At 37.3% G+C, this 22,076-nt stretch overlaps 1 protein-coding gene across 8 annotated transcripts in view; it reads right to left on the bottom strand.

Annotated features, from left to right (window-relative positions):
* The window catches only part of ARHGAP32 (Rho GTPase activating protein 32), a 363,679-nt gene that overhangs the window by 154,907 nt on the left and 186,696 nt on the right, over positions 1 to 22,076 (bottom strand). For all 8 annotated transcript variants that reach the window (XM_043990499.1, XM_043990500.1, XM_043990501.1 and 5 more), the window contains one exon: positions 12,121 to 12,207. In XM_043990499.1, coding sequence (XP_043846434.1) covers positions 12,121 to 12,207 — 87 coding nt within the window. The remainder of the gene's footprint in view (positions 1 to 12,120; positions 12,208 to 22,076) is intronic.

Below are 22,076 nucleotides of genomic sequence, written 5' to 3'. Positions count from 1 at the left end.
GAACTTTACCATCATGGTGGTCTTCCTCTGAGACACACCTCAGCATCTCCATTTACCCCTTAAACTGTGTCACCTTGAACAGAACACTATGCTTCAGATGAGATCTGATAAAGGTATAGTGTGGTACAACTATCACCTCCCTATTTCTCAAAGCTACACCTCTATTAATGCAGCCCAAGTTAGAATTAGCTATTTCTCTAATAATAGACAGTTTCAGTAAATCTCTTATCCCACTTCCAACTCAGTATTTTAATTTTCCTGGAATAAATTCATCTCTCGAACACTTTTACTCCTAGTTAGCCAAATACTTCTCTTTCCTCATTTAAAAAACCCTATAAAATCATTTTTCATCTAGAAAACATTTCCTGAAATTTATAATTGCACTACAATTCTGAAATACATGTCTTTCTCTCTGGTAGTTTCAGTCCACAATGAATTGAACAAACAATACTGAAGGGGAAAGAGAAAATAGGCTAAAGTGATACAGGCATTTTTGCTTTTTAGACTGGTCACTTTTGGAAATGGAAATTTAAATGTCTTAACCAATCAATCAATTAAGGATCAACAAATATTTATTAAGACTTATCATGTGATAGCCATTATGCTATTTGCTGGGGGGGTGGGGGGGGTGGAGAGAGAAAAAGACAATAACTGCCTTCAAAGAGCTTACCATCTAGTGGGTCAGATAAGGCCTACATAAATGAGTATATACAAGACACACGTAGACTAATCACAAGTAAATCTCAGAAAGGAAGTCACTAGTAGCTCATGGATAGGGGAAGGTTTGCTGGAGAAGCTAGCATTTAGAATGAGTCTTAAAGGAATATGGAGATTGTAGTTGTGAGGAAAAAGCATTTCAGGCATAAGGAATAGGCAGGTGAAAGACATATAGAGAAGAGATGGAGAACAGCAGCAAGCAGACTAGTACGGTTGAACAACAGAGGGGAGAAAATCAATAAGAAAGCTGAAAAGATGATAAAGGGCCATGGAAAGAGGTTTCTATTTGTTTCAAGAGGAAATAAGCCAGTGTACTTTATGGAGGTGTGGGCAAGGATAACATGGCAGACCTATGGTTTAGCAACTGTTCAGAGGAGTATGAAACCCTTGAGGCAGGGAGACTGATTAAAAAGCTACTTTTCTGCCACAGATGAAGTGAAAGGTGGTGAGGGCCTGAGCTAGGATGGTGTCTGTAAGTATATTCTAGTTACTGCTTTTCTAACACACAACCCTTTACCCCCCTTTTCTATTGGCTGTCACCCATGTCTTCCATGCCTTCCTGTCTCCCCTCTGCAACTTACAATCAATGGCTTCCTTCAAGACTCAGCTCAGATACCATTTTTGCTTTTCTTTCATAGTGTATATATTTGGTACATACTTCTGTGAGGCAGTATGGCATGGTGAATAGAAAGCTGGCCTGAACTGGCCTGAGATTCAAGAAGATCTGACTTCAAATACTTCCTCTGATACATATTGGCTTGGAACTCTAAACAACTCTCTGAGACTTGCAAGGAAGATGCAGTCCCATGTTAACAAAAGTTCTTCATTTCAAGCTCCCTATACTGAGAAATTCACAGCCAACATCCCTACTCTTAATCCTACAGTAGTTAGATAAACACTTACTGTCTTGCCCATTTGGAAAAAAAAAAAAAAGGTCCTTGGAGAACGAGATCATTTCACTCTTGTTGACAGAATAACTTAACAAAAGCTTGTTGACTGAGAGATCCAAGATGTGGGGAGAAAAACAATAAGATAGGTGACTGAAGAAATAATGACATCCTCCAAAACAATGGGCAAGTTAGAAAAACGGGTGATGTGGGGATAAGTTGTTTTAGATGTGTTGAGTTTGGACAGAAAGAAGCCAGTATAAGAAGAAGTGTTGGAAGATGACACCAGGTCATGAAGAGAGTGTGAGCAAAAACTGCTAAAGGATATGATAATAGGCCTATGAGAGGTCAGGTGACTTGCCCAGGATCAACAAAGCACAAAATGCAAAATTTGAATCTTGGGCTTCTTGACTCCAAGATCAGCATCCTATCAATTGTAACTGATTCTTAACAAAATATACTTCCTAAACTGGGAGGGATAAAAATAGCTTGTGTTTCCATAGCACTTTAAGGTTTAAAAGTGATTTATGTTATCATCATCCGTTCCTTGCATATTATTAATTCTCTTTCTATCTCCATGCAAGACAAACATAAAATAGTCCCTATTCCCGAGTAGCCTAAATTCTTTCAGAAGATATCTCTCTCTCTCTCTCTCTCTCTCTCTCTCTCTCTCTCTCTCTCTCTCTCTCTCTCTCTCACACACACACACACACACACACACACACATATACACAAAATATAGTTTAAAAAATACAAAGTAGTTTTGGCAAGGAACTTAAGAGACATCAGGGAAGCCTCCCATAGGAGGTGTGCATGGGTGATCGGGGATGTGTATTCTTGAGATCATAATGGATCTAGAGCTCCTCCACGGGAAGCTATACAATCCAACTCTCAGACGGATGCCCAGAGAGGTTAGCTGGCAGCAGGGATGCAAACAGAGTTCCTCTCCCTCCAAAGCCATTGTGCTTCCCACTGTATCATGTTTCCTTTACAGCATAAGGAGAATAGCTTGTACAACAGCATTCAGACAAGAGATGGAGTGTTGTGGGTGAGCAGAAGTAATAAGGCCAGTTGGGCTGTACCATCCAATGTGTGAAAAGAAATATTATATAAGAAAGCTGAAAAGAATTCATTGTCTTTCCCCAAAACCTATCCCACCTAAACTTCCCACGAGCTGTCAAGAGTACCACCATTCTTCCTGTCTTCCCTGACTTCTTGCTTTCATTCACCCCACATAACCAACCACTTGCTAAATCTCATTGTTTTTTATCTCCACAGTATCTCCCACATACGTCCCTTTCTCTCCACTCACACAGACATCATTCTAAATCAGTCACTCATAACCTCTCCAATTTTGGGTTTCTGCCTCAGGTCTCTCCCCAATGCAATCTACCCTTCACAGAGCTACCACAGGAATTTTCCTCAAGTGCAGGTCTGACAATCTGACCATGTCATACTGTTGCTCAGTAAAGTCCAATGATTCTCTATTATTTTTCAAGCCAAATACTAACTTGTCTCTGTCATTCCAAGCTCTTCATAATTTTTATTAAAGGTCTCTCTCTTTGGGCTTCTTATACATTACTCTTCTATATGTACTCTACAGGCTAACCATACCAGTCTACTTGTTCCAAACAATACTTTATCTCTTATCTCCAATGACTTTGCCCCCCATTTCCAGAAAGATCTCTCTTTACATCTATACCTCTTAAAAGCCCTGCTTTCCTTCAAGATTCAGATCAAACACCACCAATCTTCTTCAGTAAGCCTTTCCTGGTTTTCCCAGGCTACCAGTACTGCCTTCCCACTACAGTTACCTTACATCTGCTTTATGTGGTTTTTATAAATACCTGTGTGTATATGTGTCTTTTGTCTCTTCCATTGGGATATAAGCCCCCGACTACTTATATCTTATATTCATAATACTTTGTACAAAGTAATTGCTTAATAAATACTTGTTTAGTGATAAGGTTAAGAGATATTCATATCTAAATGTCCAATATGCAGCTTGTGATGGAGTAGCTAAAGGTTATGTTTTACATTAGAGTTAGATATATACATCTGGAAGTCTTCTAGGTAGAGATATTTGAACACATGGGAGACAGTGAGCTCACCTAGTGATATATAGAAAAGAAAACCCAAATGAAAAATTTGCAGTTTACCCATGGTTCACTGGCATGACATGGAAGAAGATCTAGTAAAGGAGACTCAGTAGTGGTCAGACAGGTAGGAGGAAAAGAGAAATGTTATGAAATCCTAAAGAGAATAATCAAGAAGATGGTCATCAATATTGACACATACTGACCAAAGGTCAAAAAATGGAAGAGAACTAAGAAAAGGTCATTTGATTTATAGGTTACAAGATCATTAATAACTTTGAAGAAAATTGTTTCTGTAAAATGATGAGGGTGGAATCCATCTTGCAGAGGGTCTCTAAAAGAAAAAAAAAATATATATATATATATATATAAAAGCACCAGTCCTGGATTCAGGAGGACTTGAATTCAAATCTGGCCCCAGACACTTGACACTTACTAGCTGTGTGACCCTGGGCAAATAACTTACCCCTCATTGCCCTACCAAAAAAAAAGAGGAAGGGGAAGCATTGAGTTTAGATGACCATTTCAAAGAATTTGGCTAAGAAAGAGAAGAAGAGGTATAGGCCTATAGGAAGCAGGAAGGGTAAGATTGGGTGAGAAAGTTTTGGTTATTGTTTTAAAGCCTGTTGAAGACATGGGCATATTCACAGGCAGGAAGAACCTGGATACATGGAGAGGGTAAAGACTGAAAAAGTGAAGATGGCAGTGGGAGCAATCTTTTGAACAAGACATGAAAGGATGAAATCAAAGGTGAAATGCATGGGACTTGGCATTGGCAAAAAGAGACACCTCTATAACTGAGGTAGGACTGGAAAGATAATAGGGATGAGTAATGGGATGAGAAGTAGAGAAGAGGGAGTTCTTAGTGAAGTAAGTCAACTGCTTTTGAAGTATGAGGAGGGATCTGTAGTTGGGAATGTGAGGGAGGGGTGCTGTAAAAGTCTTGAGAAGAAACAAGAAGGTCTGAAAAGGGATTGTGGTAAGTGAAATAGAGAATAGGTTAGGGAGGAGTGCAAGGATTGCCTTGCATCACTCAGGACTCAACTGAGATTAGGTAATATAAATCTATAACAGAACTAATCAGCATGGTTTCCCTTTTTCCTTGTCTCCATTTATAAGCATGTGAATAAAAGGGAAGAAAGGAGATAGTAAGTGTGAGAATTCATGGTGGGGAGAGTGTGGCAAGGAGTGAACAGACTGGGCAAGGGATCTGAGAGTAGATGGTACTACAGAGTTGAAATGTTCTGTCAAGTGACTGAGAGAAAGGAGGAGTGAATCATCAAGAGGAAGAGGGATTAGAAGATGTTGGGAATGATGAATAGGTCTAGGGGAATCATAAGGCACTGGTAAAGATTATAAAACATTATGATGAGATAAATGCTATCAGAGTTCATAAACATTAAAGACTGATGACAAAATAAAAAGTACGCATCTCTTTGTAGCTCAGGTGGAAGAGACTGAAAAACTGGGAAGCTGGGTATTTGAAAGTACATCAGAAAGTGGCAAATGAGAGCAATATGTATCTGGCTTGGTCTTTATGACAGTAATAACAGTAAAAGATAGCATTTATGTAGTACCTTCAATGTGCCAGGAACTGTGCAAATCATTTAAAAATATTATCTCATTTTCATCCTCACAATACCCTTGGGAGGAAATTATTATTATCCCCATTTTACAGTTGAAGAAACTGAGGCAAAGAGAGGTTAAGTGACTTGCTCAAGGTCACAAGTTATGGGTCTGAGATCATATTTGAACTCAGGTCTTCCTAATTCAGACTTAACCCCCTATCAACTGAACTACCTAACAGCTTCTAACCAGCAAAAGGGGCATGAGAAAGTACAATCAACTAAAAAGAGTTATGAGGGGCAGCTAGATGGCACAGTGGATAGAGCACCGGCCCTGGAGTCAGGAGTACCTGAGTTCAAATCCGGCCTCAGACACTTAATACTTACTAGCTGTGTGACCCTAGGCAAGTCACTTAACCCCAATTGCCTCACTAAAAAAAAAAAAAAAAAAAAAAAAAAAAAAAGAGTTATGAGACAATAATGTTGTTAGGAGGAAGCCAGGTATCAGTGAGTACCAAAATGAAAAGAAAGGAAAAGGTTTACAATGAAAAGAAGTTTGTGAATTACTGAGGAATTATAAAGGAACTGGAAAAAAAAGAGGTTAAGTTATTTGACAGAATCACATAGAAGGTAAATATCTGATACAATATTTGAACTCAGGTTGGCCATCACTTTTCCCTCTACACTATAGTTAACACTGGTGGAACCATAGTAATATAGCCACACCAATATTACTGTTGATAGAGATGCAAATTGGTCCCCCTCTTCTGGAGAACAATTTGGAAATATGTGAGAAAAGTGACTAGATTTTTTTATACCCTTTTGATCTAGAGATCGTTCTTATTCAGTGCAGACTCCAAAGAGGGCAGTGACAGAATGGATATTCCCCTATATAAAACAAAATATTCAAAGCATCCATTTTTGTGATTTAAAAAAATGGAGGGGACAGCTAGGTGGCCCAGTGGATAAAGCACCGGCCCTGGATTCAGGAGGACCTGAGTTCAAATTCGGCCTCAGACACTTGACACTTACTAGCTGTGTGACCTTGGGCAAGTCACTTAACCCTCACTGCCCTGCAAAAAAAAAAAAGAAGAAGAAGAAGAAGAAGAAGAAGAAGAAGAAGAAGAAGAAGAAGAAGAAGAAGAAGAAGAAGAAGAAGAAGAAGAAGAAGAAGAAGAAGAAGAAGAAGAAGAAGAAGAAGACGACGACAAAGTGGGCACCTCTCATTTAGGGGAATGGTTGAACAGACTATGGTAGAAGAAAGTAGTGGCAATGTTATGTTGCTATTAGAAACAATGAACACGTATTTGGAGAAATGGAGTAAGCTTTGTTTGTCCTGATGCAGAGTGAAGAACAAGTAATGAGGAGAGTAGTTTATATGATTGTGGTACTACAAACAAAAAAACAAAAAACACTAAAAGGAACAAAATGTAAAAAACAGCCTTCATCTCAGAGAATAGATGATGAAATATTTTTTTCCCAATTGGTAAGGGACAGTATAAAGAAAGGGAAGGAAAAGAGAAGTGAATAAACATTTTTGTAGTACCTACTATGTGACTGACTACCAAAGTAAAGGTCTACAGAACCCTTGTGCTGAACTCTCTGCTGTATACCTGTGAAACCTGGATACTAGCCCCATGCCAGGAAACTGACTGGCTTCTATCTGAATTGTCTCAGGAGGAGTCTGAAGATCAGCTGGCAGCATAAGGTAACAGACACTGAGGTCCTTTCTCAAACTAAAATCCCAAGCATTCAAATTCTACTGCAGAGAGTGCAACTCCAATGGGCTAGCCATGTTGTTCGATTATCAAATGTATGCTTGCCTGAAAGACTATTTTACAAAGAATTCACAGAAGGCAAGCACTCACATGGTGGTCAGAAGAAGGGATACAAGGACATGCTCAAGGTTTCTCTGAAGAACTTTGGAATTGATTGCATGACATGAGAGACGCTGGTACAGGACTGCCCAGCATGGCATGCCCACATCAAAGAAGGGGCTGTGCTCTATAAGCAAAGCAGAACTGAAGTAGCTTAAAAGAAATGTGAGATGTACACATTTAGACAATACACCCCAAATATTCACATGGCCTATTTGTGCCTGACCTGTGGTAAAGTAATTTGAGCTCATATTGATCTGATCAGCCAGGCAGACACACCATACATTGACCCCAAAATAATGATTTCATTTTGGTCATCTCCAAGAATGAAGGACAACAACCAACCAATGATGTAACATTCAATGGAACTTTATAAATATCATCTCATTTGACCATCACAACTATTCTGGGAAGCAAGTGCTATTCCCTACTTCCACATTTGTGTATTATTATTCCCATTTTATGGCTGATGAAACTAAGACAGTAATTTTAAGTGGCTTGCCCAGGGTCACATGAGTAGTAAATATCTGAGACTAGGTTTGAACTCCGTACTCATTTTTCCTAATAAATAGTAGAATTCCATACTGGAGACAATATATCAGGGTAACATTAAATCTTTTAAAAATTAAAAAATTTCATCTTGTAAACATGAAGAAAAATATTTTTCTGAAAGTCATAGTATACCCCTACAGATCTGTATTTCCAAAAGAAAACAAAATTCTTTCATTGATAATGAGCTTAAATCTTGAAATTTATATTCTCTATATGTCATCTAGCCAACTTCTGTCCATTGTCCATCTCCATCTTCATTTTTCTAAGATATTTGATCATCTATAATATTTTTTAATTCATGTTAAAGATGGTTGATAGTTATAAAGCATTTTAATGTTCATACAGATCATATCATTTGATCTTTATGAGATAAGTACTGTATGTACTCATAGGTTATCTCAATTTTATACTGAGAAAACTTAAGCTGAGTATAATTTTGCAATTAGTCTATGGTCAGACAATTATACAGTATTAGTGAAGTTTACAATCCGAGCCTTTCTAATTCAAAATCTAGTACGCTTTCTACTAGGCGTACAACCTACATTTGTTTCTTCTTGCTTGTAATGGCACATAAAGTTATTCTTGTTTTTATTCACTTTGTCACTTGTGAACCAGCAATACTACAATGCAACTTTGACATACAACAGGGTTGGGGGTTTTTTTTGTTATTTCATCATTATTTCATGATTTTAATCTGTAATTCAGTGTGTTAGTGTTTATCAAGTTTTCTCCTTTTGGTTCTACTCAATCATACAACAGAGAGCAAGAGGTTTCCAGCCTTTTCAATTACAAAAGTCATTAAATGTAGTGGGTCTCCATATGATAAACATTATATTACTTAGCATTAATTATTATTAGTTAGCTTAAGATAATACATGGCAATGCTTTGTGCATACATAGATTCTCTTTCACTGTGAAGTAGTTCTGTATCTCTCTAGTGATTCACAGCTCCAAATTACATAGATTTAGAGATTTGTGGCTTGAAATCCCACTAGTATTTCAGTAGATACATTTTAAGCAGAAATTCTAGGTTTAACGTCCTATCAAGTGCACTCTGACTTTTTGGCACTTATAAAGACTTGAAAGCAAAGATGATCTGCTGAATTAGACAAAGGAACATGAGCTTTATTGATTTTTGAAAAATCATCTTTTTTTTTTTCAAAGCTTAAAGGAAAGTGGTTTCACAGCTAATGGTCACAAAATATCCTTCCATGAAGTGCCTTTAAATGTATTTAGTGATGTCTCCTATTTGGATTCATGTATTAGGCAGTACTAGAATTATGCAGGATTACAGTTTTCCATAGATACTTGTTTGATAAACCTTTTAAGTCAGTATCAAAGCAGAAAAATCTACAATACTAAGGAAAATAGAAGAGAGGATTTTGTGTGTGTGTGTGTGTGTGTGTGTGTGTGTGTGTGTGTGTGTGTGTGTGTGTGTGTGTGTATAGCAGATTCTCTCCCAACTGAACACAATCCATGTAACAATATGGATGAGATACCAAAGCAAAAGTAAAATTTCTAATTAGCCTGAGAGTAAAACACAGCAAGAAATATCATGCTGATAGTTTAAGTAATGAAGCTAAGGAACATGGTGTTGTTTTTTTAATCGACTACAGTCTATTTTTGCACCTTTAGAACAAAGTAAAAATCTGAACCTTTGCTGTCTTCTGAATCTAAATAATGAGTAAAATTTGTTTAATGAAATTTAAATCAATAATGCAACTGTTAGGCACACACTCTCCAAGAAAAGGGAAAGAAAAGGAAAGGTCTCAAGTACAGAAAGATATTAGCATTATCTTTTGTAATAACAAAGAAACATATATATATATGTGTGTGTGTGTATACACATACACATACATACATATATGTGATGTACATATATTTGTATAAATACTAAAATCAATAACATAAATCTAAACCTTGAAAACCTCAGCCAAATTATTTAGAAATTACTGTCTCCAGCTTTAAAAGCTGACCAATAATTTGGTCACATTCTAGATAGACAGGATACTTGATTTCTAACTCCCTGCCTTTGAGTTTTTCCAGATCTTCTAATTCATAGAAAACAGTTTTCTTTAAAGCTAAATTCAAGTTTCCATATGAGGTCTTTGCTGACCCACTTTCACTCATTCACTCAATTTTACTTTATTTACACACATACATGTTATTTCCTCTTCCTGGATTATAGATTCCTTTAACAGAAACTGTCTCCTTTTTGTCTGTGTATCCCCAGAACTAGGGGCACGTAAGGAGAAGCTCAACAAATACTTTCTGCTTTATTAAATGGGTAAGAAAAGACCAGGTGGCACCCGATCTCTTTCTTCAAGTTTCTGAAGGCCTGTTCATATAAAAGATTAGATCATTCTGCTTGGCTTCAAAGCCAGAACTAGAAAAACTATTTGTGTTATTATAAGGGAAAAGTCATACTTTAGTTAGGAGTTGAACTGGATAATCTATATGGGCTCCACAAACTCTAAGATATTAGAATTCTAAATGATTTCTCATGATATGAAATTCCTATTAACCATGGCAAAAATATGGAAGTTCAGACATTGGGACACATCAGTGACAGCTATAGTGAAGTCAAAGAAGAATCATTATGATACTATAATGTATGCAACTGTCACTTTGTACAAATTAGTATTAACTGTGGCCTTAATGAAAAGGGGGCAGCTGGTGGCACAATCAAGAGAGTGCTGGGCCTGACATCAGGAAGACCTGACTTTAAATCCAGCCTGAAACATTTACTAGCTGTGTGGCCCTGGGCAAGTCACTTATCCATGTTTGCCCCAGTTTCCTCATGTAAAATGAGCTAGAGAAGGAAATGGCAAACCAATCCAGTATCTTTATAGGGAAATCCCCAAATGGGGTCATGAAGAGTCAGACATGACTAAAAAAAAAAAACAAAAAATGAAAATAGTTTTTCCATTATTACTTGTGATCAGAAAAGGAAATCCCTGGGAGATTCTGTCTCAATAACATTTGAAAACACAATCATTTATAAATTAACTATACTCATGAAAAGAAGCAGTAGCATAGATAATTCAAAACTAGAAATTATTTATATTAGTTATAAGGTACTTGATTTAAGAATATATACTTTTCTAAAATAATTTTGCTGAAGATATTAAAATGTGCTATTTCTGTATATATACAATGACAATAGGGAAAGGTAGTGCTGAAATGTGTCAGGTGAAAAAGGAATTAAAATTCAGCATGGTTAATGGAGAGTTGATATCTTCTATTTAGATAACCAAGAATTGAATTTGTGAATGAATTTTCACAAGATGCTTACAAGATATGCACATATTACAAAACTGATTCTGAATGAGTGAGCAGAACATGTCTGAGAGTTCTTCAATGGACTTAAGTAATTTTAAAAGATGATTAAATCTTCCACACTTCCATAAAAGTAAAGGATAATTTTTTTACCCACAGTCTGGCATCTTCTAAAAGTATAATTATTTTTAACCTAATTTTGATTTTTAAGGTATTAGAATTCAAGAAAAAAACATATTCCTCTTTGAATCTAATGTTGAATTTTTCTATGCTATTACTTAGTTCAGATTCTTGAGTACTATTTTACAGGACCTTACACTCACTGACCTAAAACTGCCTATCAGGAGATACAGCTCAAAAACAGACATTAACTAGCCAATATCCAAAATATATTTGAAAATGTTCTGATGCCAATGATAAAGGATACACATTTTTACATTTTAATCACATAAAAGAAAACACAGTAGTTTCACCTAAGAAGTACTCTATTAAGAGCCAACAAAAACCAAGTTCCATTGAAGCATATATACACGACAACCGAGAAAGTTATTCCCTTCAACAGGAAAATGCTATGGTCTCAGAAAGCTGGATCTATTGTCACTATTCAAATGGAAGGTCCATTTCATATAATTCATGTGCAACTCATCAATTATATGAGTTCTTTTCATCCGAAAGTATTTTTTCTTAAATTTGGGGAATAAATGAAACATCTGTTACGCAAACTAGTTTAACTCCACTTAAATGCAAACAAATGAAATATAGGATTAAAGAAGGAAGTCGATATATTTCTGTACAAGTCATCTGTATTCATACAAAAATGCTCAAGTAAGTACTCCTAAAGAGAAAAACAAAAAGAATGCATATGGATGTGATGTTAGCATTGCAAAAGTACTTTTATAGCATTCTACAAAGTGTTAGAGGCACAAGATTGCTTTACTCTTTAAAAAGACATTATTTATTTTCTTACCTACTAGCCCAACAGCAATTTTAGTGCTGTATTCTAGAAATACTTTTCTATGGATTGATCAAATGACACTGGCAAAGCTTATTATATCTGACAGAAAGGGGATACTGAAATCTCTATTAAGAACTTTTATTAAGTATTGTGACCACATATGCAATATGAAGAAATAAAACTGTTATTTACCTGACAAGCAATCTGTACAAGGTAGACCAGTTCCTTAGATTCACAGCCATTTTTCATAACTTCATTCTGCTCCTCTGAGAGTGAAAGCTATATCACAGGAGGAAGAATAGAAGAAGAGAGAAAAGAGGAAAGAGCAAGAGAGCCTAGGTCAGTGGACAAGATAAGATAATCATGTAACAATCGTTCAGGACAAAATTCACATCAACTTTCTCTAAAAAGTGTCTTGTACAAAGACATAGAAAGCTAATGTCTGCTTGAGGATAGTCAGATAAAACATTTTGAGGACTTTCTAAAAATAGAGATCTTTCAAAATTATCTTTGTATTCTCTAGGTAAAATTTTAACCTAAGGCTAATTATATAATAGCAACCACTGTCCCCACTAAAAAAAAAAAAAAAACTTAATTCCATTCATCCAACACTTACTGGGTACCTACCATATGCAATGCAGTAAGCAAGGTGTTGAAAGAGGAAACAAAATGAATTGGCACAATTTCTATGTAATAATGAGAATAAACTGATGAAAACATAATTTCCTTAAGGAGAGATCTGATAAATTCCCCTCATCAATAGACTCAAATGGCTTTCTATTGCCACTAGAATAAAAAATAAATTCCCAGGGCAGCTAGGTGGCACAGTGGATAAAGCACCGGTCCTGGATTCAGGAGGACCTGAGTTCAAATCCGGCCTCAGACATACTTACTAGCTGTGTGACCCTGGGCAAGTCACTTAACCCTCATTGACCCACAAAACAAAACAAAACAAATAAATTCCCATGTTAAGTTTTTAAAACCCTATAACCTGACCCCAACCTATTTTTCCAGCCTCACTGGACATTAATCTCCTCCCATATGCTTTGATACAGGCACACTGACTTCCACTCAACTTCTTGCACAAAACACTCTATGACCTATCTCTGTGCCCAAGCAATGACTCTCCCACATTCATGGAAAGCCTTCCCTCCATACCTTTGATTCAGCATTCTGGTTTTCCCTTAAGATGTTGCTCAAACATAATATTCAGCATAATATCTTTCCTAATCCCTCAACTGCCAGTGCTATCCTTCCAAAAACATTTTGCATTTAATTATTTTTATATTGTTTGCATTTATTCACTTTATATTATATGTGCCTATTTATATACATATTTGTTGTCTTCCCATTAAAATGTAAGTTCTTTGTGATCAGGAATTGCTTTATTCTTCGTACTTGGATCCTTAACACTTAGAACCAGCCTGTCCATACACTAAGTACTTGTTCACTAATTAATAGAGGAAATGGAAAAGCAACCATCTAGAACAGCCTTTAAATGGGAAAGGCAGAAAAAGGGACAGAAAACCTAAGATAAGTTTGATAAGAACACAGGGGTTTGGAGAACTGACTAGAGAAGGGATTGAAAATAATAGACAGGGGCAGCTAGGTGGCACAGTGAATTGAACAGGAGTCCTGGATTCAGGAGGACCTGAGTTCAAATCAGGCCTCAGACACTTAACACTTACTAGCTGTGTGACCCTGGGCAAGTCATTTAACCTCAATTGCGAAGAAGAAGAAGAAGAAGGAGAAGGAGAAGGAGAAGGAGAAGGAGAAGGAGAAGGAGAAGGAGAAGGAGAAGGAGAAGGAGAAGGAGGAGGAGGAGGAGAAGGAGAAGGAGGAGGAGGAGGAGGAGGAGGAGGAGGAGGAGGAGGAGGAGGAGGAGGAGGAGGAGGAGGAGGAGGAGGAGGAGGAGGAGGAGGAGGAGGAGGAGGAGGAGGAGGAGGAGGAGGAGGAGAAGGAGGAGGAGAAGGAGAAGGAGAAGAAGAAGAAGAAGAAGAAGAAGAAGAAGAAGAAGAAGAAGAAGAAGAAGAAGAAGAAGAAGAAGAAGAAGAAGAAAGAGGAGGAGGAGGAGGAGGAGGAGGAGGGGGGGAGGAGGAGGAGGAGGAGGAGGGAGGAGGAAGAAAGAAGAAGAAGATGATGATGATGATAATGGACAACTGGGGCAGCTAGGTGGCGCAGTGCATAAAGCACTGGCCTTGGATTCAGGAGGACCTGATTTCAAATCCAGGCTCAGACACTTGACACTTACTAGCTGTGTGACCCTGGACAAGTCACTTAACCCTCATTGTCCTACAAAAACAAAATGAAACAAAACAAAAAAAGAAAATAATGGACAACACTGAGACAAGAACACAGGCTTCTGGGGGTGGTTGAGCAGAAAACAGTTTTGCCAAAAAGTCAACTAGTCAAGAACAAGGACCATTTAAAGTTTGGAAGATACAAAAAAAAAAAAAAAAAAGCAGAAGAGGAGACTCCTCTCAAGTAGTTCACAATCTAATGGGGGAAATAACATGAAAACAACTAGGTACAAACAAGATACAGAATAAATATATATATATAATAAGATGGGGAAGGTATTGGCATTAAGGGAGATTGGGAAAGACTTCTTGTAGAAGGGAGATTTTTAGCTGGGACTTGAAGGAAGCCAGGAAGGAGAGATGAAGAAAGACAGAATTTCAGGCATGGGGGACAGTGAAAATGCTTGGAGACAAGAGATGGTATGTCTTCTTTGAGGAAGTACAAGGAGGTCAGAGTCACTTGTATGACTGAGTCTGTGGGGGGTAATATATAAGAAGAATGGTTGTGATGGGGTTTGAAAGTCAAACAAAAAATTTTGTATTTGATCTTGGGGGCAACGGTGAGCCACTGGAATTTCTTGAGGAGGCAACTGCCATGGTCAGACCTGCACTTTAGGAAAATCACTTTGGCAGCTGAATAGAGAATGGACTGCAGTGGGTAGAAGAGAAGATGGACTGTAGTGGGCAGAAGCTTGTAGGAGGCCAACCCACCAGCAGGCTATTGCAATAATGCTCAAGTGAGGTGGTGAGAACCTGAACCAACAGTAGTAATATCAGAGGAGAAAAGGGGGCATATTTAAGAGATGTTGCAAAGATGAAATCAACAGGCCTTGGCAACAGATTAGATATGTGAGGTGAGAGATAATGAGGAATGGAAAATAACACCTAGGCTGCATGCCTTGGGGACTAGACAGATGGTGTTGCACTTAACAGCAACAAGGAAGTTTGGAATGAGAGAATGTGGAGGGAGGGAAAATCATGAGTTTTGTTATGAACATGTTTAGTTAAAGATGTCTACTGATACATCCAGTTCTAGATGTCTAAAAAGAAGTCAGAGATATGAGACTGAAGATCCGCAGAAAGAGTAAGGTTAGTAGATTTTAGAGTAATCAGCAAAGTTGCCACATTTTAAGAATGAAATTGATGCAATTGGAATGAATCCAGAGTAGGGGAAACAGGACAGTGAGAAGACTGAAAATAATGTAACATGATAGATAGTTGGAAAAAATGAAGATTGCTTAGAATTGGAAAAGAAAGACCTGGGGGTCTGGAAGACTAGAAGTGTATTTTTTCATATATGTGGAAGTTTATCATATGGAAGAGAGATTAGGAAATTTTTTTGCCTTTACTGAGTAGAATATGAATGGTTCAAAGCTGGTTAGAATTCTGTATAAGGAATAGGATAATTAGAGCTATCTAAAAATAAAATTTACTGCTTTGTGATTTAGTGATTTTTCCCTCATTAGAGATATTCAAGTAGTGGTTGGATGACAATTTGTTCAGAGATGTTGTAGAAAGGGTTCACTTAATAAGCACAGGGCAAGATTACATCATCTCAATTCTTAGAGTATACACTAGATAAAAAGAAAAAATGAAGGGAGGACTTAAGGATAAACTTTTTGACTAGAATCACTGTTCCCTATTTGCTGGCAGGAAGTCCAATCTCCCAGTGAAAAGATGGGGACTCAATCTAGACCTCTTTACATTTGGGTGACTAGTAAATGCTCTATTTCATTGAACTGACATATCCTTAAAAATTGTGTTCTTTGGGGCAGCTAGGTGGCACAGTGGATAGAGCACCAGCTCTGGAGTCAGGAGGACTTGAGTTCAAATCCGGCCTCAGACCCTTGACACTTACTGGCTGTGTGACCCTGGGCAAGTCACTTAACCCCAATTGCCTCACCAAAAAAAAAAAAAAAAAATTATGTTCTTTTAGATCCAACCATTCTGGAGAGTAATTTGGAACTATACCCAAAGGGCTATCAAACTGTGCATACCCTTTGATTCAGCAATACCGCTGCTAGATTTATATCCCAAAAACATCCCCAAAAAAGAGAGAAAGACCTACTTATAGAAAAATATTTATAGCAGCTCTTTTCATGGTGGCTAAGAATTGGAAATCAAAGGAATGCCTGCCCATCAATTGGGGAATGGCTAAACAAATTGTGGTATATGATTGTGTGGTAAAATATGAAAGTTTTTAACAGTCGGTTAGGATAACTGAAAGACGCCAGTTCTTCAAGGACCACCCTTTTGGGGAGGAGATGAACAGTCCACCTGCTGCGCATGTCAGACTGCCTGCCGGGTACAGTCCGCCTGCTGCGCATGTCAGACTGCCTGCCGGGTTTTTTGACTTCCGGGGTGGAGAGAACGAGAGTAGGCCTTTTTGCCTGCTTGGCGGGACTCCTGGCGGCGCGGCACAGACGGTCTCCCTCACTCCAAAGGTGGCCTTTTTGGTTTGGTGAGTTTTTATAAGGAATATAGACTAAAAATCTAGGCCTTTCTCTCTCTCTTTATCAAATTCTTATTCTCCTTAATAAATGCTTAAAAGTCTAACTCTTGCTGAAGCTTATAATTTATTGGCGACCACTCATTAGATATTTTAGACAGACTAGCTAGAATTTTAACCCTTAACAATTGTGATGGAATATTATTGTGTTATAAGAAATGATGAGCACTATGATTTCAGAAAGGCCTGAAAAGACTTATATGAACTGATGTATAGTGAAGAGAGCAGAACCAGAAGAACAATGTGGACAGTGATAGCAATATTGTTTGATGAAGAACTGTGAATGTCTTAACTATTCTCAGCAATACAATAATCCAAGACAATCCCAAAGGACTAATGATGAAGCTTACCATCCACCTCCAGAGAAAGAACTGATATTGATTGAACACAGACTGAAGCATGCTATTTTCACTTTCTTTCATTTTTTATTCATTTTCTTAAACAAAATTACTAATATGGTCATGTTTTACATAATTGCACATGTATAACCTATATCTGATTGCTTACCACCTCAGGGAGGTAAGAGAGGAGGGAGGGAAAGAGGGATAGAATTTGGAAATCAAAACTTTATATAAAAATATTTATTATTATTCAAACACAAATAAGAAAAAGTATTTTGAAATTTGTATTCTTTGCAACCTGTTGTTAAAATATAAGCCATGCTTTTAAATGGGTTAAATCTCAACAACTACAGTACAGGCAGTTGATTTTTAAATGTGTGATTAAAGAAATAGAGATAGTAAATTTGTCCCAGCACCTCTCTGCCAAGTTTCCTAAGGGCATTTGTAGACTATACCACAGTCAACATAGCTGTTAAATAGTTGTTGCTGCCCAACAAAACAGTATCAAGTGTAAAAAGAGGAAAATTCCAAAGGGTTGTGGATTATATCCTGCTATATTTTCTAACGTTCACTGGAAAAGTTGATATTTTTCCTGGCATTGAGAATGAAGTTGTTCTAAGAAAACCTAGTAAATGTACATTTTGCTAAAAGGGAATTCATGACAACTCTCTGGCAACAGGGACCTGACCCATACGGTTTGGTTGATGCTGATTCTTATTATCTAGAGATCAAAAAAGTAAAATAGTATAATCTCCATTTCTTTATCTTTCCCTACAACTGAAATTTTAGATTTTTATTTTAATAACTACATTCTTGAAGTATCACCAACATCTTAACAGCTCCTCAACGTGAACAGTTTAAAAACACTACAGTAGTTTCATTTTTATCAACAAATAGGAACTATACATGTGCTTTTTGGGAGAAAAACATACTGCTAATAAACATAACAGATTAATGTCACTGTTTAGTCTAAGGGTTTTCTGACATAGGTAGCACATTTTTTGTGACATCTACATTTAAAGTTTCCATCATCATATTAATTCAATAGTAATCCAGCATGCACTTAAATCAGTATCTTTAACGTGTGGAGTACGAAGGTTAAGAAAGGGTTGTGAGTGATCCACATTACTCTAAAATTAAAATATGTTGATATATCAATCAACAAACATTTATTATATGCTGTTTATGTGCAAGGCACTATTAGAAGAGGGGGATACAAGTACAAAGAATGAAACAATCCCTGCTCTTAAGGAGCTTACATTATAATGGGAAGATAACAAAAAGATTGTTATACACAAATATTTTTCAGGTCTATGAGAAAACTTTACTAATTCTTCATGTTCATTTAAAATTATATAATGTTTCTGAACAGGAGTTTCCATTAAGGCTAAAACAAGAGCCTACAAATACATCTGAACCAGAAGGATGATTTTTTAAAAATTATATTAATTTTCTTATATTTTTATCTTAATGTTCTTAAAATGTTAGTCAAATGGTAGTATGGATTCCCTTGACATTGATAGTGTTAACTAATCAATTTCTCTGAAATTTAAAATAAAAAAATAAAAAGGAAACACATCCATAATAGATGACTTATTTTAACAACTCAGTATCTATGTACATATTTATGGACATACAAAACATATGCCATAATTAGAAAATGAACAGATAAAAATTAATACAGTGTAGTTCATTCAAGGTGATCTGGAAGTGAAAGCATTTACAATTTAAGAGAATCACAAAAGGTTCCATGAAGATGATGGTGTTTGTGCTACAAGGAAACATAGGTAAGGAAGAATTGCATTATATGCATGAGAGACATCTGACACAAAGGTATAGAGACATGAGATGGAGTGTTGTGTGTGAGGAACCAAAAGTAGGCTAGCTTGGCTGGATTGCAGAGTCTGGGACGGGAGTAATTTCCAATGAGACTGGAAAGATAGTTTAGACCGGGGTGGTAAAGGGCTTTAAAAGCTCTCTTTACAGAGGCATTTATATTTTGTCCTGGAGGCAATAGAAAACCACTGGAGTTGATTGAGTAGGAGAATCACATAGAACTGCACTTAAGGAAAACGACTTTGGCAACAGCATGTACAATGAATTGGAGTGGAGAGAGTCTTAAGGCAGGGAAAACAATTAGGAGACTTGCAATAAGCCAAGAAGGAAGTGATGAGAGCCTAAACTTGGGCAGTAACTGTGTATGTGCAGATAAAAGGCTAGATTCTAATCAGAGATATTGTGCAGGTAGAAACAACACAATGTAGCAAATTATTAGATATGGGGGAAGAGTGAGCTGAGAATTGTGTCAAGGAAGAATGGCAGTAACTTTGACAGAAATAGACAAGTTTGGAAAAGGAAAAGTTTGGGGGGAATGATAATGAGTTTAGTTCTGGTAATACTGAATTGGAAACACCGCTGGGACATTGAGTTTGAAATGTTTAATGTCAAGTGTCTGAGGCCGGATTTGAACTCAGGTCCTCCTGAATCCAGGGCCGGTGTTTTAACCACTGTGCCACCTAGCAGCCCCCAACAGAGCAATATTTAACAAAACAAATGCAATATAATAAAACAGATGATGTTAAAATGTGGTTTTCTAAGTCAATATGCTCCCACAGGAATTCTTATGTATGATTTCATGGCTCCCATTTCTATTTGAGTTTGATATCAATAAACAACTGGTGATGTAGGACTGAAGCTCAAAGGAGAGAACTGAGCTTGAATGCATGCACCTATACATATACATACATACATACATACATACGGGAATAAGAATTTATTAAGCACCTAATATGTGCAAGGTACTGTGCTAATCATTTTACAAATATTATCTCAATTGATCCTGACAGCAACCCTGGAAGGTAGGTACAATTATTATCCTTTTTTAAAAAATGGGGGAAACAGAGGTGTAGTGACTTGCCCAGGGAAACACAGTGAGTAAGTACCTACGGCCATATTTAAACTGAGGCTTGGAGTTCAGAACAATTGTTCTATCCATTGTACCAGCTACTTACCACATGCACACATGCATACATATATACACGTATGTTAACATGTGTTTGTGCATGTTGTGTGTGTCATTTCATAGACGTGGTACTTAAACCCATGGAACCTGACATGGATAACAAGAAAGAGTGTAGACAAAGAAGAGAAGATGGCTTAGGGCACAATAATAAAGAACATCCAGTTAGAAGAGGTGACATGATGAGACTGATCTGACATTCAGACAGGTTTTTCTGCTGCCTATAGAAATGCTACTCCCTTTCTGAAAGGGATGGAGCAGTACTGTTTCTTCCACATCTTCCGCATGCTTGGTCCTATTAGCAATGTATTTCTCCTAGGAAATACCAAGAAAATTTCCTGAGACTTTTCCCCTACTTGTATAATGTTGATTGGTATGCTTAGAGCCCAGTGGATATATATGTATGTAAGGATGGATGCATGCTTGCATGTATGTATGACTATGTGTATATGTATATGTGTGCATGTGTGTATGCATATATGTGTAGACACACACACACACACACACACACACACATATATATTTAAAGAATGGTTCATGCTGGGCATTTTAGTTAACAAAATCTTTTTCTCTTACTAAGTAAAATACAACCCACTTACTAAGTAAAATACAACCCACCCTACTTCAAAGTAACCTAGAGAGACCTTCAGTTTCTTCTTAAGCACACTATGTGAATGAAAGGGCTTTTTTCTTTCTCATGCAAATATGATAAAGTTAAGTTTAAAAATTTGAGGTTTGCAAATTATTTGTACTGACTTGGCATATGCCAAGTTTCAGGTTTTAATGGTGTACGGTGTTAATTGTGATTTGGGGTTTTCATAACCTTATCTTTGCTTCATTGTGGTCAGACTGAAAAAATGTGAGCTTAAAAGCCTGAGAGGATGGGTGTATACTTTGGGAGATAGTTGAACAGGTGGGAGGAGCTCTGACCACAGGGAACATTTATTGAAACTAAGTAACTAGGCCCCCCCTTGGGCCTGGTCAGATTATAATGGGGATAGCCCATGTGGGTGTGCTGAGCCAACTGGAGACTCAGCATGGCTAAGAACCACCCTTCCTGTGGGAGAGACAGTTAGAGGCAGTTAGAGGAAGAGGGAGAGGGGAGTTTTTCTGAGGAGAGAATTCTGAGGGAAAAGGGGAAGGAAGTCAGACAGTTGGAGGAGCTGTTGGTGTTTGACCTTTGGACCAAAAACAGAAGAGACTACACAGCTAATTCTCCTTAGAGCTACAGATTTCGGATGGTGGTGAGTTTGTGTTTTTTTAGGCAAAGGGCTGGAGGTAGTTTCAGGGTGCCTGGGGCCTTTTTACCCCAGAGATTTGGATTCCCCAACTCTATTAACCTCACTTGTATTTTGAACTTGTTCCCATTAATAAACCTGTTTTGTTTTTTGAAAGAGGCTGTTTCCTTTCTTAGCCAAATACTATGGCGAGCCGCCCACTTAACTCTTCCCATCCTAATTTTGGCCCTTACAATGGACCTTGCAACAAACATGCATTTCAGTTAATGCTGTTGGGGTTTTGGGGGTGTGTAAGAAAAGTTATAACATGCATTTGGAATATATAAGTTTATAAAATTGTTTTTGTTCATTGTTCAGTTGTTTCAGTCATGTCTGACTCTGCATAAACCCATTTGGGGTTTTCTTGTCAGAGATACTGGACTGGTTTGCCATTTCCTTCCCCAGCCCATTTGACAGATGAGGAAACAGAAGTAAACAAGGTTAAATGACTTGCCCAGGATAACACAGCTAGTAACTGTCTAAGGCCAGATTTGAACTCAGGAAGATGCATCTTCCTGACTCCAGAACTGGCACTCTGTCACCTGTGCAACCTAGCTGTGACAATTTTATCTTGAATTATATTTATACAATTAAATATATAAAATCAAATTATACATAAATACTTAATCTATTCTACTCACTCCTTGATACAATAATCAACACTTTCTACAGCTGACTTGAAGAAGTAAGGCCTAACAGCTC

This window comes from Dromiciops gliroides, chromosome 3 (assembly GCF_019393635.1).
Source record: "Dromiciops gliroides isolate mDroGli1 chromosome 3, mDroGli1.pri, whole genome shotgun sequence".
In the NCBI taxonomy this organism is placed as follows: domain Eukaryota; kingdom Metazoa; phylum Chordata; class Mammalia; order Microbiotheria; family Microbiotheriidae; genus Dromiciops; species Dromiciops gliroides.
Note: the sequence above shows the minus strand (reverse complement) of the source record. Positions and strands in the feature narration are given on the sequence as shown.